Raw genomic sequence first — 17,360 nt, forward strand, 5'->3', positions numbered from 1 at the left:
GTCATCAGCATAGGTCAAACTGCTTACTACATTACCACGTAACTGAACCTTCTCATGCCACTTTATATTTGTCAGCAGGTGATCCATGTTAACTATGAAGAACAAAGGTGAAAGATAACAGCCTTATCTAACCCCTTTAAGTACCCCGACCATAAACTCATTCTACCAACGATTCTTATTGTAGCCCAATGATTTGCTTTTAATAGTCTTCCCTTAATCCACAAACCCTCAGTACGGAAAGTATCTGTTCCCTTGATACTCTATGATAAGTCTTCTCTAGATCAATGGAACATAACTGTGTATTCCTCTCGTAGCATTTTTTAATTACCTGTAGGTAGGTAGGTAATTACTGTAAACAGACTACCTACAGAAAATCTGATCATGACAGCCCCTTTGTGGTCTGAAGCTATACTGGTTTTCATCCAACTTACTCTCAACCATTAAAAAACACACACACACACACACACACACACACACACACACACACACACACACACACACACACACACACACACACACACACACACACACACACTCTCTCTCTCTCTCTCTCTCTCTCTCTCTCTCTCTCTCTCTATCTCTCTCTCTCTCTCTCTCTCTCTCTCTCTCTCTATCTCTCTCTCTCTCTCACAACAGTTGTTGCAATCCTTCCAGTTCCCTTGCTTTACTGGAGTGAAAGCTGGGTGGACTCATTATATCTTATTCGTAATTACCTACCTACAGGTAATTCAAAAATGCTACGAGAGGAATAGACAAGAGTGCAATTACTGCATTTTTCCAATCAGATAGTACCTTACTACCATATTCCATTCTAATTTTATTACTCTGTGGACCCATTTCATCCCTGCCTTCCCACTATATTTCACCATTTCGGGTCTAATCAATACAAATTATTACAATTTACAAAACAAGTGCAACCACCACCATCATGACTAAATTCATCCTGCTGCATACAATGTAGAACTGTTACAACTCCACAAGAAACTCATGAAAAGTTGTGTGTATTGAATGCAATGCTTATTCCATAGCCTGTGTTATTATGACATGTGCAGTGATTGATTATCTGGGGCTAAGAACAGGAAAGATAATCTAGAAACCAAAATACAGTACAATTTCATCATTTAATAGAACTGAATGTTCAAAAACCAGGGTATATTAGAATCAGGATGGCTACTGACAATGCAAGGTTAGGCAAGCATATATTCAGTAATTCTATTGTCCCTTCTTGGATCACAGATGTGAATCATACAGTGTGTTTGGGAAATACCATGAGAACAAGTCATCTGTAAGATTTTGAACAATCGACAGAACTACGCTGACATTATGTGGGACTGTAATCATAACTGAATACTTTTATTTCTAATCTAATCTTATTTAATTAACTCAAAATATTCCCAGGTATTACTGGAATGAAAGTGATAATGATAAACTAGAGCCCTCAAGCACTCTGACAAGCAAAAATTTCAAAGACAATCGCCATGATTTAAATTACAGGTGCAGCAACGGAAAGCCAAGACCTAACTAGTTCAGTAATGGAGGTGCCTCCAACACCAATAACGACATAAAAACATGTCATTGCCATATTTCAACCAAGGTTTTCTCACCAAGAGCAAATACAGTACAACACCAATATCCGACATTCAGCATTAAAACAGGCGACAGCTTTTACTAGCACTCCAAGCAGTCTAAGCTGATGCAACAACTTTGAACTCAGAAGAACGATTGCCGACTAGGAGGTTTTTAAATTTTTTATGATGAGTTGTAAAGCTGGAAATGTGTTTTTGGCATATTGTTGCAAGGAATATCAATGGCAGCATGGAAGTATATCATTTTTCATGTTTCTAGGAGATAAAGTATAAGTAATGATGTCCTATTTGAATAAAAATTCTTCCATATTAGATATAATTTCAGCTTCAGTTTTATATTAATTCATAAGCTCTAGTTATCTATATCTTGCAGTGAGCTGAATGAGTTTGTTTAAGTTGAAGTGTGGATTTATACACTTTATTCAAGAAATAAGTCCCTGAGAAACTGAAAAACAAAATGATTTGTGCAAAATATTTCCAGCCATCAGCATTTAGGAATCCAAACTTAACCAGCCAAAGGTGAGATGCATTTTTATCACTCAATTTCATTACACAACAGTTAATTCTGTCTCATTTTCATGCCAATTAAAAAAAAAGTATGAACAAAGAAGAAAAGTATGAGCTACCCCATGTTTGCAGAATTATTCCTATAATCTTAGTATTAAATATATATATTCATTAGCTTATAATTGATGTTCAAGAGTACAAGGAAACAGCACAAAGTCAAAGGTCACTCAAGAATATTTCTTTGCACAACCACACCATGTGGGATTGAGGTCTGTAGATGCTCTGATCAGATTAAGTTCACTGATATTTTGAAAAAAAAAAAAAAGCAGATTCCAGGAAGGACATTCTAGGGCTCTTTAATAAACAAGGGGAGAGTATATGTGAGGAATTACAGAAGGCCAAAGTCTTCAGTCAGCGGTCTGTAAAGGTAGTTGGATATATATGGATAATGTCCAGATAGAGGAGGTGACTAACAATGGCAAATTACTGAAATTTACTATGATAATACAGACATTTACAAAAATATACAATAGTTGAAAGGTGGAAAAGCATCTGGGACTTATAAGATTTCTGGGGATATATTAAAGGCAATGGCTTGGAACATAGTGCCATATCTGAAATACTTATTTGATCACGGTTTGCACAAAGAAGTGATATCAAACGAATGGAGAGTTGCAATAATAGCCCCAGTATACAAGGGAAAGGGTGATAAACATAAAGTAGATAATTACAAGCTAGTCAGTCGGCTTGACATGTGCTGTTGATAAGCTCTGAGAAAGCATTATTTCTAACTGATTATATTAGACCCATTTGTGAAACTACTAACTGGTTTGATAGAAGGCAGTTCAGGTTTAGGAAAGGTTATTCCAGGGAGGCTCAACTTGTAGGATTTCAGCAAGATATAACAAATATTTTAGATTCAGGATGTCAAAAAGACTGTATCGCTGTTGACCTTTCCAAGGATTTTGATAGAGTAATTCATGGGACATTACTGACAGAAATGAGGGCTATTGGTCTAAACAGAAGGGTGTTGGAATGGCTGGCTACATTTCTAGAAAATAGAACTCAGAGAATTAGAGTAGATGAGCTGTTATCTGATAGTTTAATGATGAAGAGAGGGTCCCATAAGGCAGTGTTATTGAACCTTTACGTTTTCATAAATACCAGGTCACCCACCAGCCCCTTGTGATCTAGTTTTATGCATCCTGCCACTTTTAGTACAATTCTGAAATACATAAATGAGATGTGTGGTTATGTGCTAGAGGACAGCAGGAATCCAGGAATCGTGAGCGCCACTATTAATTCATTATGGGAACCTCGAATGAACCTGTAAAATGAACACAGATACAAAGAACACGTACCTTACAACAGGATTTGCACATACAGACCAGGAACAGATACTGTATAGGCTCAGAATTGCCAGCTGCATGCCAAGCCTTGCAATAGCTCGCTTGACAGGAGCAAAGTCGGAGATGTGAAAGTGAACAGCCATGTGCAGATTTAGCAACACCAACTCGCAAAGCCCATTTAAATTTGCCTGTGAAGCGATCAGACTGGCTAACTTCAGCAGCTGATTAAAGTACAACAGCGCAAGATAATGAATTTAAAAAAAAAAGTTTCTCAGTATGATCAACCCTCTAATACCCATATCCGATTCACATTGTTTCCAATCACTCTGTATATAAAATAAAAGTTTTGTCTGTGCATTACTCAGAATTAAAAATGAATGGTATTTCTGTATCAGTCATGTCCACAGTAAGAAGGAAATGCAGTTTTAAATTTTGCATCATCTGTCTGTCTACACGCGTATCACAAGAATAGGTCTGAACAGAGTTTAATAAAAATTGGTACGTAAATTTGGGTAACAAGATGCTACACTTTAAGCTATAAATAATTTCATTCACGCTGAGTGGAATGGTAGTTTAGGGGAGGGCCTAAAATGTAATTCTCAAATATCTGTTATTAGTGGACCTATCAAGGAATAACACATAACAAAAGCTACACAAAATACAATTTCTGATAATTTATGGCCTGGACAGTTTTACCGTACCGACTATGATAACAGAATTCATGAATTTAGACTTTTGTTGCTTAGTTCATATCAATGTCGAGCATTGCCAACATGGGAATATTATTCAATTGTGTTAATTAGCAAAAGTGGTGATTTTTGTCACGATTGTCTTAGGGTGAAACATTACCTGTCGTAATCTGTAATTACCTGGTCATCAGCCCATATCGACAAGGAAAGTCCTGAAGATGATTATCGAAAGAAATAGTAAAGGAATGATTGTTTGAAGAATAAGACAAGAGGGAGTCATGAAAGGGGAAGAAGGACTTCCTTTACATTATATGCTCTAATACCACTGAGTCAAAAGAAAACTAAATGTCAAGGCCTAAAATATCAAAAGCTCGTAGAGCTGATGAACAATAACATTACACCGACTACTGTTTAGTAAGACATGCTTTGTCTCTTCTGCTGCCACTCATCTCTGACAGATCGGATTACAGCCACATCCCGAGTAGAACAGCCTGCCTGAATATTGGCGGGAAGTAGCTCCGGAGATAAATAAATAAATAAATAAATAAATAAATAAATAAATAAATAAATAAATAAATAAATAAATAAATAAATAAATAAATAAATAAATAAATAAATAAATAAATAAATAAATACATACATTATCATTACAGACTGTTATACCTTTCAGCGTTCAGTCAGAAAGAAAGTGGCTGCTAGTACAATTTATCCTCTGGAAGCTTGGAATTCATTTTATATGGAGGATGTGCTGGAAAAAATTGTAGGCTTTACTAACTGAGGAATTGATAAAGTGTGGCCTAATTATTCCCCTGATCATGATGCGCTAAACACGAATAAGACAGAAATAAAAGCTGTTCTTTGTCCTTTGTATATGGCAGTACTTCTGAAAGCAACTCACATCAACTTGAAAGATCTTTGCTGTACTGATGGCACAGGGTGAAATATTTCTGTACGTGCATGAATACAAATGTTTCAAGTTCCTAGTCACAGCCCTGAGATTTGATGATGCAAATTCTTGGGCAGATCAAAAGGAACTTAACAAATTTGCCCCTATAAGAGTTATTTTTGAAGCATTTGTGGAAAACTGTATTGGTGCCTATGCTCCATGTGAGTATGTAATGACAGATGAAATGTTAGAGCCTTTCAAGGGTTGGTGTAGATTTCACCACTACATAAAGAATAAGCCAGCTAAGTATGGCTAAAATGCTCATTCTGTGCTGTGCAAAATCTTTCTACACTCTCAATTTGGAAATGTACAGTATGTAGGAAAACAACCTCCTGGGTCATACCAATTAGGCAATTCCGCACACAATGTTGTAGAGAGACTGATTCAGCCTATTAGTGGTTCCGGTAAGAAGGTAACTACTGAAAACTTCTATACATCTGTATCTCTTGCCTCTAATCTTCTGATGAATCATAGACTGACTACCATCGGAACACTCCACAAAAATAACAAGGAAACCCTTCTATTTCCTTAGAGACTAAAAGCCGAGAAGTTAATTCCAGCATTTTTGGGTTCGGTGAATGAATGAGTGAAACTACTAACTGGTTTGATAGAAGGCAGTTCAGGTTTAGGAAAGGTTATTCAGGGAGGCTCAACTTGTAGGATTTCAGCAAGATATGGCAAATATTTTAAATTCAGGATGTCAAATGGACTGTATCACTGTTGACCAGTAAAGTGTGATACGGTTGCAGCACTCTACACAAAACAGGGACACTAATGACAATAGCCGAGTTTTCTACTATCAGCAGTTCAGCCAGAAGTTTTACAGTTGGAAGGTCACAGATTTTTATTTTCATACCTTTATCTAACACAAATTTCAAAATAACTCTGTGCTGAAATGTCACCAACACAAACATTGTATTCCCCCGACATTTATACCGCATTCTCACTTAAATTTTCAGTTGACACTGTAACTGTTCCCTCTCCTAACTTTACACTTAAGGGAGACAAAAGTTAATAGCTGGGGATACATGAATATAAATACAGTATAAACTATATGTGGCTTGCCCGCAAATTGCCACGCAAACAGAATATAAATTATCCTCCCATGGTTTCCCATTTCTCTATGTTTTGATTGGGTGCCAGCTTTACAGTTTTAAACAAAACTGTACAATAAAAATTTATATTGAATAGCATAGAGACTTATACTTAAATAAGTAACCATCAACCCTCTACTGCATGAATTATTTTTAGTTTTCGTTTGGTGAAGAAAATTTCAAGCTTTAATGTTCAACATACGTTTAGTGTATTAGATGTACCAGCAATTCTTAACTGGGGCTAATAGCTTAACACTCACATGTGATGTGGATTGTCATAGTTGAATATATATATGATTTTTCACGATTTTACGCTAAGCTTTTAACATTCAAGCCTTCCTGCACTACTTAATTTAGTTTTTGGCATGATCTACACTATGTGGGTATTAAACAAAAATGTATAATTCACACCTAATACTTGGTCACAGTCCACAAATCACACAGAATGCACTCAGCACTGTTAAGAAAACTGGGCTACACCAAAATATTCGACCAGCCGCTACCGAAGCTGTGCCACTACTATTTATAAAGACTGATATGCCACGTGAAGCCCTTACACTGTAACTTGTGACTCCCAACAGTGTTGTCAACTTCCAAAAAGAGGAAGTCGCTGCTCAGCCATGGAAAAATAGATAAATCCCTATACCAACAACAATGAATCTACTTTTTGTAGCTAAAGGCCTTCAAAAAGTAGCCAATTCCCTATACAAGCAGTACCGAACTTTCAATTTCTTGTAGCTAAACAATAACTCAAAACCGCTTGGCTTATTGTAAAATAGCAAGATTAGAATGGTGAGTGGAGGAAGAGGTAGGGAGGGCTTGTACTCTCGTTGGGCTTTCTTTAAAGAATATATTAATTATTTCTTCAGAAAAGATGTTGAGATTCTCTGATATTTCATTCAGGTTACCATTGGGGTTTGTTATTTGGTCTATGTCACTAATCCCTTTGACCCCCCGCCTCGAGCCCCCCCCCCCCACACACACACGACCGGCAAGGAATGTAAATACTCAGATGTGCATTGTATTCTTTTTACCTTGCGATCTTGTTTATATTTACACAATTTCTCAATAACCTATTTTCATTCTAGATTACTCCACAATTGAAACCATACGACCCAAGCACGGCTTCTCAATTTATAACGGCACCCACATGAGAAGTCCCCCCTGTTTTAACAGCCTAATTTTACCACAGTGTTTATTATCCTTCAACCCATTAATGGAACACATTTTATGATTAGCAGCATGGAACCAAGAGTGAACTGCTAGTCATGATATTTCTCTCTCTCTCTGAACCTGCGCGAACAAACATACGATTCTATACTTGATAAAAAAATATTTAAAGTTGCTTTACGTCGCACCAACACAGATAGGTCTTATGGCGACAATGGAACAAGAAAGGACTAGGAGTGGGAAAGAAGCAGCCGTGGCCTTAATTAAGGTACAGCCCCAGCATTTGCCTGATGTGAAAATGGGAAACCATGGAAAACCATCTTCAGGGCTGCCGAGAGTGGGGTTTGAACCCACTATCTCCCGAATTCTGGAAACTTGCTCAATTATAAGATGTTTACAGTCCATTAACCCATTAATGCAACACATTTTATGAATATCACCATAGAACTAAGACTGAACTACTAGTCATGATTTTTATCTCGTAACCTATGTATCAGCAAACTTGAGATTCTTTTATACTTGAACAACAATGAGATGTTTCACATGGATTTCATGTCACTACTTCGTAGTTAAATGCACACGAAGACCATGTAAATTTGAGTTGCTGTAGACATTTATATAATAACTTTTTTTTAAATTATGCTAATTTTACTATTTAACTTTCATTCTTCGCTAAGCAGAAGATGTTCCCAAGAGGCACGAAACATGTACCTATAACTTTGCTTTAAGAATAAAACTTTTGTAAGCATTGTAAAGGTGTAACTTTTAATGTTAATATTTTTAAACTGTTCAAAGTTGACAATATGGGCTAAACATGTCCTATATTACTTGTAATCCACCCACGTGATCATTATAGTCAACAACATAAAGAGACTTTTCTTTTTCCTGACAACGCTTTGTTTCCCTCGTCACAGGTTTTCCTCCATGGAATGTAGAAATAAATAATTGTGACATCTTTCTTGCCACGCCATTTTAGGATGGAAACAGGGTCGGAATGCCAAGCCATAAGATCCCCCTTCTGCAATTTCTTCTTGATCACATCTTTCGAGACATCCTTTCTGTTGAGACAAAAAGTTTCTACACAGTCAGTTTTCAATGATTTTAACTTATGAATCACAGCAGGGGAATTATAAAAATTATCCATTCACAACATGTACCCTAGGGTGCCCCTTATTTTTCAAAGTTTTAATTTTGCTATGCATAGGTTATTGTTTTATTCATTTGGGCCTAAAACACCCGAAAACAATTTTTTTTCCTTATTTGGAACAGTGCAACCCGTGCCAACTCACGCGCAAACATGTCCATACAAGTTGCATCACAAGAGTGGCGCGCTCTAATTGTTATTGTCACTTAGTTTTAGCTTATTGGGTAGCTATCACGGTTTGTTTTATATTTCGAAGATGTCAGTGGAACTAAGGAGCAATAAAAAAAGCATTTTCTTGGTTGGTGAAGTAAATCACCAAATGTGCAAAATTACCATCTAATCATCAAGTTCTCGCAGTTCTATTTTTCAACACATGTGAGTTTAAGTTGACTGTTAGTGAAAGCGCAAATCTTGTCATTCAGGAGTGCAATATATTCTGGGAAAAGGCTAGAATATCTACCAGAGCTGTGCCTAATTTTGTTAAGAAGTTAGTGGATCTTTATCAGGTCTGGCGAGAACTGAAAAAAAAAAAAAAAAAAAAAAAAAAAAAAAAAAAAAAAAAAAAAAAAAAAAGCAAGAAGATTCAGGATTTACATACGTGCTGCGAAGAGAACTTTCAACTTGAATTAGATAATTTATTCGATATCGCCCATGCTGATGCTCTTGAAAGAATAAAAATCGACGAAGTACAGTGTACGGCCTTCAACCTCAATGTGTTAACACAGTGTACAAGGCATGCAGAGTCTAAACTGAAGTTGATAATCTTGGATGATGTGCAGTAATGGCTACCTTGTATACGTTTAGACATGATGGTACACAGCTGGTGCTGTGAATTGCATACAACGGGTCATGAAGGGTGAGAATGATTTTGAGGTTCAGTTGGAGATGCCTTGATATAACCGAAAAACTTGGGTAGAAAATGCCATTTGTGAGATCAGATCCACCCATTTCCTTGATGTACCAAACAAGTATAATGCACAAGATGGTACAACATCGATTTGTAATATGAGTAGTCAAAACAGCAGGCATAATAGCTTGAACTCTGCCATGTAAGATGATACAAACTTATATTCAGCAATTACTTTCAACTTACCACTGAGCATTTGGTTTAGACTGCATATTCTTTACACCACCATCCACAGGTACAGCTACAGTTAAATTGAGCAGAGGTGATGGCGATGCCATGGCATGACTGTTGTATTTATAATCAACCCTCAAATCTGTGTGGTTGGTTTCACATTTCCAATATGCAACCAACTGGAATGGACATGAACCAGCACCACTCCTTGGCTTGATCTGAAAATATGGAGAATAAATTACATTATATTTTCTTCAAATGTAACATTAAAACAGTTGGTAAAAGAGGTAATAAGCTGATACACAGTGGCTACAGAATGTTCCATTTCAATAAAGAAAAGAAAATCTGCAACTTATACATGTATTTTTAACCATGTCAGATTCACTCATCAGTGGGCATATTATAATGTAACAAATTCTTATCTGCAAAACCTAGGCAAATATAGTTATGGACCAAGACAGTTATGGCTATTGTCTTTGCTATTCAATAAATAACTGAACTTTGAAAATAACTCCTTAGGGGACTTGAGGCCAGTCTCCACTGATGTAACATTCAACAACAACAACAACGACGACAACGACAACGACAACGACAACAACATGTTAAGTGTTAAAAGTGTTAAATGTTAACAGGTGACACGATCAACGTGTTAAATGCTACATACTGTTTCATTTGGCATTGTGCCCATGCTTAACAAACATGTTAAAATTTACTTCCTTTGTTTATATGCAGGTAGTTCATCATATCAGTTTGTGGTAATACATTTAGGTGGTGTCGAATATTTTCAAACAAGGACAATGGACTCGGATGAAGAGTATTTGGCCTTTGTTATTGCCACTGTTGCTTCTTGTTATGATTTAGAAATGCAGTTTTATTAGCCACACTTCCTCACCTCATCCTGCTCATTGCTTCAAAAGCAAACCACTTTAAAGTATAAACTTCTTCCGCTCCCGTCCCCGACTTCCGACTTTTCTGAACTTTTTGCAATTCTTGACTGTACTGGGAGCAGAAGTACGCTAGTTTTCTTCGATGCACTAGCGGGAACAATTTAGATGATCTCAAGTTCCTGGAAATTGTCGGCTTTCTTCGCTTTATCTCTGTATTCCTTTGACGAAGACATCCCACACACAAGGCCTTTCTATTGTATCATTAATTAATTCCAGAGTTATCTCCTTGCTCCACTCCATATTTGACTATAAATTTTAGTATAATGCAGAGAGAACGAGACACGTGCGCGTACTGTTTTTGTAGCTTATAACAAAGAGAACGAGTGCTGCGGAGTGTTGTAACTATAATCCTACTTCACGAGAAGCATGTTATTTGCACGTTTAGGCTATCTGTTGGCATGGAAACAGCACGGATGTTATGATATATTAACAATTTGTTGGTTATTTTGATCCACCTTTTCAATACAAATTACAGTTTGTGTTGCTAAGTTGTAATGTTAGAACATTAATTTACTGGGACATGTTTCGCTTTTATTCATAAGCATCATCAGCCTATACAATTGCATCAAGGTTTGTCATATTTGGGTTGTTGTTACAAATTTCATTACATTGAATGTAAATCTAATTTCAGTGATAACAATATTTAAAACAAGAATAATATACACATTAAAAATTATGACAATATGATTTGCAATGTTAAAATGGATTACTCTTAATTCTAAAACACATTGACGTCCAAAACACAGTTTTTACAATTTGAAAATTTGGCTAAAAATTGTTTGCAATGTTAAAATAGAATTGATTCAACTATAATTTGGCATTAAAATTTGAGTCATAAATATAAATATTGGATGTTAATGTATAGGAGCCATAGTTTCTGAAGTGCGTTGGTTTCTAGAATGCAGTAACATTTCAGTATTGAGAATTTTATTTAAGAATTGTGCTCTCTAAATAATGTTATTTAAAAAGACTGTAATTTTGCATTATGCGTGATTAGTCATGATAATAATCTAGAATTGAAGTCTTGAGTTCGTTGGAAAATGGCTTCTAAATTTGATGAGGCTTGCTGCTGCAGTTTGGCAAGTTGATCAGAGGAAGTATTAACATATTTAATTCTTGTTTGGAGCAACCAGACTCTCCGTTGGAATAAAAAAAAAATCCGTCAACAAATTTTCCACATTCAACCTGACCTGCCATCCTTCCTTCAGTCTCCGTGAATATTTTCCACCTCATTGTATGTCTCCATAAAAGTCTTCCACAATCTGAAGCAGAAGCTAATGTTGATACGCTGCTCGCAACATTCAGACATCTCAACAATCATAAACTAACAGCTTCCAGAACTTTGAGATGATGGCCTAAACAGGAAGAAGCAACATCAGCAGAGTTTTTGAGATGTCGACATAGAAGCCTCATGTAGTCATCCATCTCAGGACGATACTGGTTTGATACAGGAGAATAAAAGACAAGTCGTCTACTTATATGATCATTTTGTTAAATTAAGATGTTCATTTCTCCAAAGAACTTAACGTAAATGTTAAAAGGCAAGAGTCTGCCCTGATTTTTAATTTTTTAAATTATTACTCTCAATTTTCTTTTGAATAGCTGAAGTTTTCTAATCTTTAATTCTAAAATTTGTGTAGTAGAATCACTTTAATGCAGACTTTTACATATTTTTCTTGCAAAATGGTGACAGTTAAATCATCTGACAATAACCACATCTTAAGGGAGTTTGAAAGATAATAATTATGAACTTCAATAATCACTATTCCATCAAATAAAATTAGTGGACATTATGTATTTCGTGAGTGTGTTATCTTCTGCTAGGATTATTTCAATAGAATTAACAGAACTTTGCCAGATCTTTAAAAACACGATGTCTCATGGTATGATTCATTAAAAAAGATGAAAATTCAATTATCGTTGATTGGCTAAATTAATCATTTCCTGAAGAAGTCAACAGTAGTGTGATTTAAGAATGAAAAGCCTAATTTGTGTGGTAGAAATATCACGCCAAATCTTCTTGCCTGAAGGAAGAGTACATATTTTGAACTCCAAAGACTCGCTTTCCTTTTGGAGCTGTTTAAATTCATCATCAACCTGATCTTCAGCAACTGTTTTGTAATTAATTGCTGCAATTTCTGCCATACTTGATATTACATCAACAACGACTTTTTCCTTTCTGCTGATATGATTTATGTACGTAATGAATTGGGAAATTTATTGACGTCATAGCTGTCTTGGAGATGCCTTTCCAGACTTCAGTTTGAAAGCAAATGTTAACAGCCTGTGGTAGGTACATATCCTTCCAATAGGTGCTTAACATTTTTGATAGAAAGAAATATTCCAAGAAATTCATAATCGTATGAGCTGTAGGCTTTTTGTGTTCCAATAAGATTTTTTTGTGAAAAATGCCATTGGTTTCAAAGTGCTTTTTTCATACTATTGAAGTATTGAACGAATTGCAATATCAGACACATATGTACACAATAATACCGGAAGTTCAGGATGAGGGAAGGCAAGTAGTCCAGTGTTGCTATGTCTTGTTTATTTTTGAAATATTTTCTTTGCTCCCTCTGTCCAATAAATTGGTGGATTGTCTCTTTTTCTTGCACCTTTAAGATAGTCATGATGAAATGACAGAGTCTGAGCAGCATTACAAGTAACGGTTTAACATCTTCATTTTTCATCTTTCAGGTATGGCCGATACAAGTTGACTATGACCAAAAAGGTCCAATGCTATTGGATCTGTCCACGTAGTTTGTAATCCAGTGTGGCTCGAACTTTCTCTGCAAGGGCTTTGAACCTAGAGAAGGAATCCAATATCCCAGAAAGCCTAACTCTTGAACTCCAAAAGTAATTTGGACATGTTAATACATCATCCATACATCGCTAGTCTTTCAAAGAGAATTTTCAGGTGTTCGTGTTCTTCACTTGATGATGCAATTAAGAGGTTGTCCAAATAAGGAAATACAAAATCTAGTCCACAGTATACTAAGTTAATAAATCACTGGAAAATAGAAGGCGCATTTCTCAGGCCAAAACTCATTAAATTCTTAGTGACCATAAGGTGTTATAACAGCAGTCTTCAATTTATTCTCTTCTGCAATCGGAATCTGAAAATAGGCCTTAACTACATATATTTGACGAAATTCTCTTGTTCTTCAAAATGTAGTGGAAATTCTCTATTCTAGGCTCCAGGTATTGAGGACGCACATTACCATCCTTCTTGTTTACTGTGTGAAGTAGACTGGCCCACTATCATTTAGAAGGTCAGATAATCACTGTCCAGCATTAATTTAAACTATTGCTTGACAATTTTTAAACATTTTGGATTTAAAGCCTGTTGTACACCATCAAATTTTTTCAAATTCAAGACTTAATAAGAATTTTCAATACTTCACAAGTATGCTTGCAAATCACTTGCAATAATTGAGAAATCTTGAGAAATCTTTGAAAGTCTTGAAAGTGAATAAGAACACATTCTAATCAGTCAAGGAATTGCCAAGTCTTTGACAGAACTGACCAATGAGATCCGAGTATTAATGGTGTGCACTATGCCACTAGGTATGCTGGGGTTGCTGGGAATCAAAACAACAAAAATAGCTTCATCTTCACAGCCGAGGGATGATGTGTGTATTAATTGCTAAGTGTCGGGCTCATCCCTGCCTATATTCAGTGGGCTCCATAGAGTACAACAATAAAAGAAAAGGGCAGCCTACGAGGAGATTGCAAGAGAAATATCTCAAAGATACGGACAGCTTTTATGTTTATTACTGTACGATAACCTATAAGTAAACCCTACCAGTAATGTTCGATATATCTTCACATTTATTTATTTAATTAATTTATTATTTGCTAACCAGCCAACTAGGAACCATGAAAAGTTTTGTCTGACATTTATTCAATTTGCGACTGAACCAGTAGATTTTCATTAGCTTGCTGTGTCGAGCACCACTAGTGATAGGCAACACACTCGCTCGAGACTCTCGCAAGAATCTCGAGACCGATTCTCCTGTGCTGCGATCTGTGCGACGTCCCAGTAACTACGAGTGTAAACTTGATAGTATACCATAAGCATTTACTGCATGAAATAATGTTCTCATACAGAAAAGTGTGAGCCATTAATTATGTCAAAAGCCTAGAAACGTATTGCATGTTCCACTATGAGCCCCTTAATACCATTAATGAAAGTGAAAACAGGATGTCAGTATCTTAAACTGTTCACGACCTATTTGAGGTGGACATCTTGGCTGATAATTTTTGAATAACTGTAGATATGATGTACATCTACCTGGATACTAGAGGTGTGCATTATTCAAACTGGAGACAGGGCAAGATGTGCCTTGCTGTATATCCAACCACCATTACGCATGAATGGAATGTGTAATGTAAAATGCCTGAGTTTGTTCCAATTCTTTTGACAGGGGTGATGGGCAACACTCTCAAGACTGATTCTCCTGTGCTGTGAGTTGTGCGACGTTCCAGCAAATATGAGCATAATCTTGATAGCATATCATCAGCAGTTCTCATATGGAAACATGCGTGCCAATAAATGTTGTCAAAAGCCTAGGGAAGCACAGCATGTTGTACTATGAGCTCCTTAATACCATTAATGAAAGTGAAAACAGAATGTCAGTATCATAAACGGTTGACGAGCTATTTCAGGTGGACATCTTAGCTGAATAACCCTTATAGTTTGTTAATAACTCTAGATAGGATGTACACCTACCTGGACACCTCGCAATTGTTGTTGACAGGGTAGCTTCTTGTGATGCAGACTGGGCCAGAGGTGTTCTGTGACAATTCCCCTTCATTGATATTGTGCGTTTTCAAGTGCCAGATCGTCCCAGAATTATTTCTGCCGATGTCTTTTACTTCTTTTGAACAAACACTACAGCGGGCTGTGCTATGTGGCATCTCTTCAAAATAACAGACATCCACAACTTATGCTGCGTTTCAGACATCGTCTTAAAGTTATCATGTACAATTGGACACAATTACACATTGTACCATCATATACCGAAGTAACTAATTACGATGCAAATACTCTATAACATTGTAAGGAATAACTTCTTCTGACACCAAAATATCTGTAAACATAAGCAGTGACCATATGGTACTGAATGTGGGATCTGATAACGTTGTACACCTACCTCTAGTATCCAGATAGGTGTACCTACAGTAGCTGTCAGTTTCTGTACTTAGCCTACCCATTCGTGTACTTACCGCTGCATACACTGCCAGAATGTGTATCCTTTATAATAAGGTTATACTGCGTCAAAATAGACCTCGTAGAAACGAAAGAAATGAACCCCCTAGTTGCTTGTTGACATGCATTTACGGAATGGAGAAGGCCCATGGGTGGCTATTTGCATACTCGGCACAAACAATATTCAGCTCTGTCTACCTGTATGCCTACGACATGCTATTCACCACACAATGCAGGGACAACGTTCGAGATCTCTTGAAATTTCTCGCGAGGAACAGTGCCTGCGCTAGTCTCGAGAAATCTCAAGACCTCGTCTCAGACTGCCCATCACTAAGCACCACTTTGCACCAGTTGTCCATTTCTCATCCCGGGAAGTCCCGAAAGTTACGATGCTTGTTCTGAAAAGGTCTAGTTTGTGTGAGGCATCTGACGTTAATATTCCAGGAAGTTGGTTTGAGTCAAAATTGTTAAAAATGCATTTTGTCCATCAAGAGTTGTCCATCCATCGTAAGTGATCGTAGAAGCAAGCCCTGCATTTGTGCATTGTGTCCGTGATGGTCTTCTACCTTCGAGAAGATTTCTTGTCTGGATTTTCTTATGTAGTTTGTAGTTTGGGCCAAGAATGTTGAGGAGAATCTTTCTCTCCCTTTTTGCTCTAACTTAGAGAGTGCGCGTTTCTGAGAGAGGATAAGGCATTCTGACGCTGAGAGAGATACCAGCTTGATGACAGTGTTGTAATGATAAATTTTGGTATTATAATCTATTAGCTTCATTGTCCTTATTGATGACTATAGTATACGCAAATATAAAGATGGGAACCTTCCACCTAATCAATACTTTTGTTGTATAAGGTGTCTAAAACATTTCTCTATCACAAATAATAATAATAATAATAATAATAATAATAATAATAGCAACAACAACAACAACCCCCCATGGTGCAACAGCCCCGAAGGACCATGGCCTACCAAGCGACCAGCTGCTCAGCCAGAAGAACTGCAGATTACGAGGTGTCATGTAGTCAGCACGGCGGATTCTCTCGGCCGTTACTCTTGGCTTTCAAGACCGGGGCCGCCATCTCACCATCAGATAGCTCCTCAATTTTAATCACGTAGGCTGAGTGGACCTTGAACCAGCCCTCAGATGCAGGTAAAAATCCCTGACTTGGCCAGGAATCGAACCCGGGGCCTCCAGGTAAGAGGCAGGCACGCTACCCCTACACCACGGGGCCAGCATGATGATAACAACAACAACAACAACAACAACATTATGGCCTCAGCTACCATGCAGCATTTTAATTTGATGCCATCTGGCTGCTTGCTCGTCAATTTCAATGTTCCATTTTACTCTAGGCCAACTACATGGTTTTTTTTTTTTTTGCTAGTTGCTTTACGTCGCACCAACACAGATAGGTCTTGTGGCGACGATAGGACAGGGAAGGGCTAGGAGTGGGAAGGAAGCGGCCGTGGCCTTTATTAAGGTACAGCCCCAGCATTTGCCTGGTGTGAAAATGGGAAACCACGGAAAACCATTTTCAGGGCTGCCGACAGTGGGGTTCGAACCTACTATCTCCCGAATACTGGATACTGGCCGCACTTAAGCGACCAACTACATGTCAGAGTAAGCTGAATCTCTCTTGGG

At 37.1% G+C, this 17,360-nt stretch overlaps 1 protein-coding gene across 9 annotated transcripts in view; it reads right to left on the reverse strand.

The window, feature by feature from the left end:
- Positions 1 to 17,360, reverse strand: part of LOC136864355 (F-BAR domain only protein 2) — a 573,880-nt gene that overhangs the window by 16,569 nt on the left and 539,951 nt on the right. For all 9 annotated transcript variants that reach the window (XM_067141249.2, XM_067141248.2, XM_067141247.2 and 6 more), the window contains one exon: positions 9,579 to 9,781. In XM_067141249.2, the coding sequence (XP_066997350.1) occupies positions 9,579 to 9,781 (203 nt within the window). The remainder of the gene's footprint in view (positions 1 to 9,578; positions 9,782 to 17,360) is intronic.

This window comes from Anabrus simplex, chromosome 2, assembly GCF_040414725.1.
Source record: "Anabrus simplex isolate iqAnaSimp1 chromosome 2, ASM4041472v1, whole genome shotgun sequence".
NCBI lineage: Eukaryota > Metazoa > Arthropoda > Insecta > Orthoptera > Tettigoniidae > Anabrus > Anabrus simplex.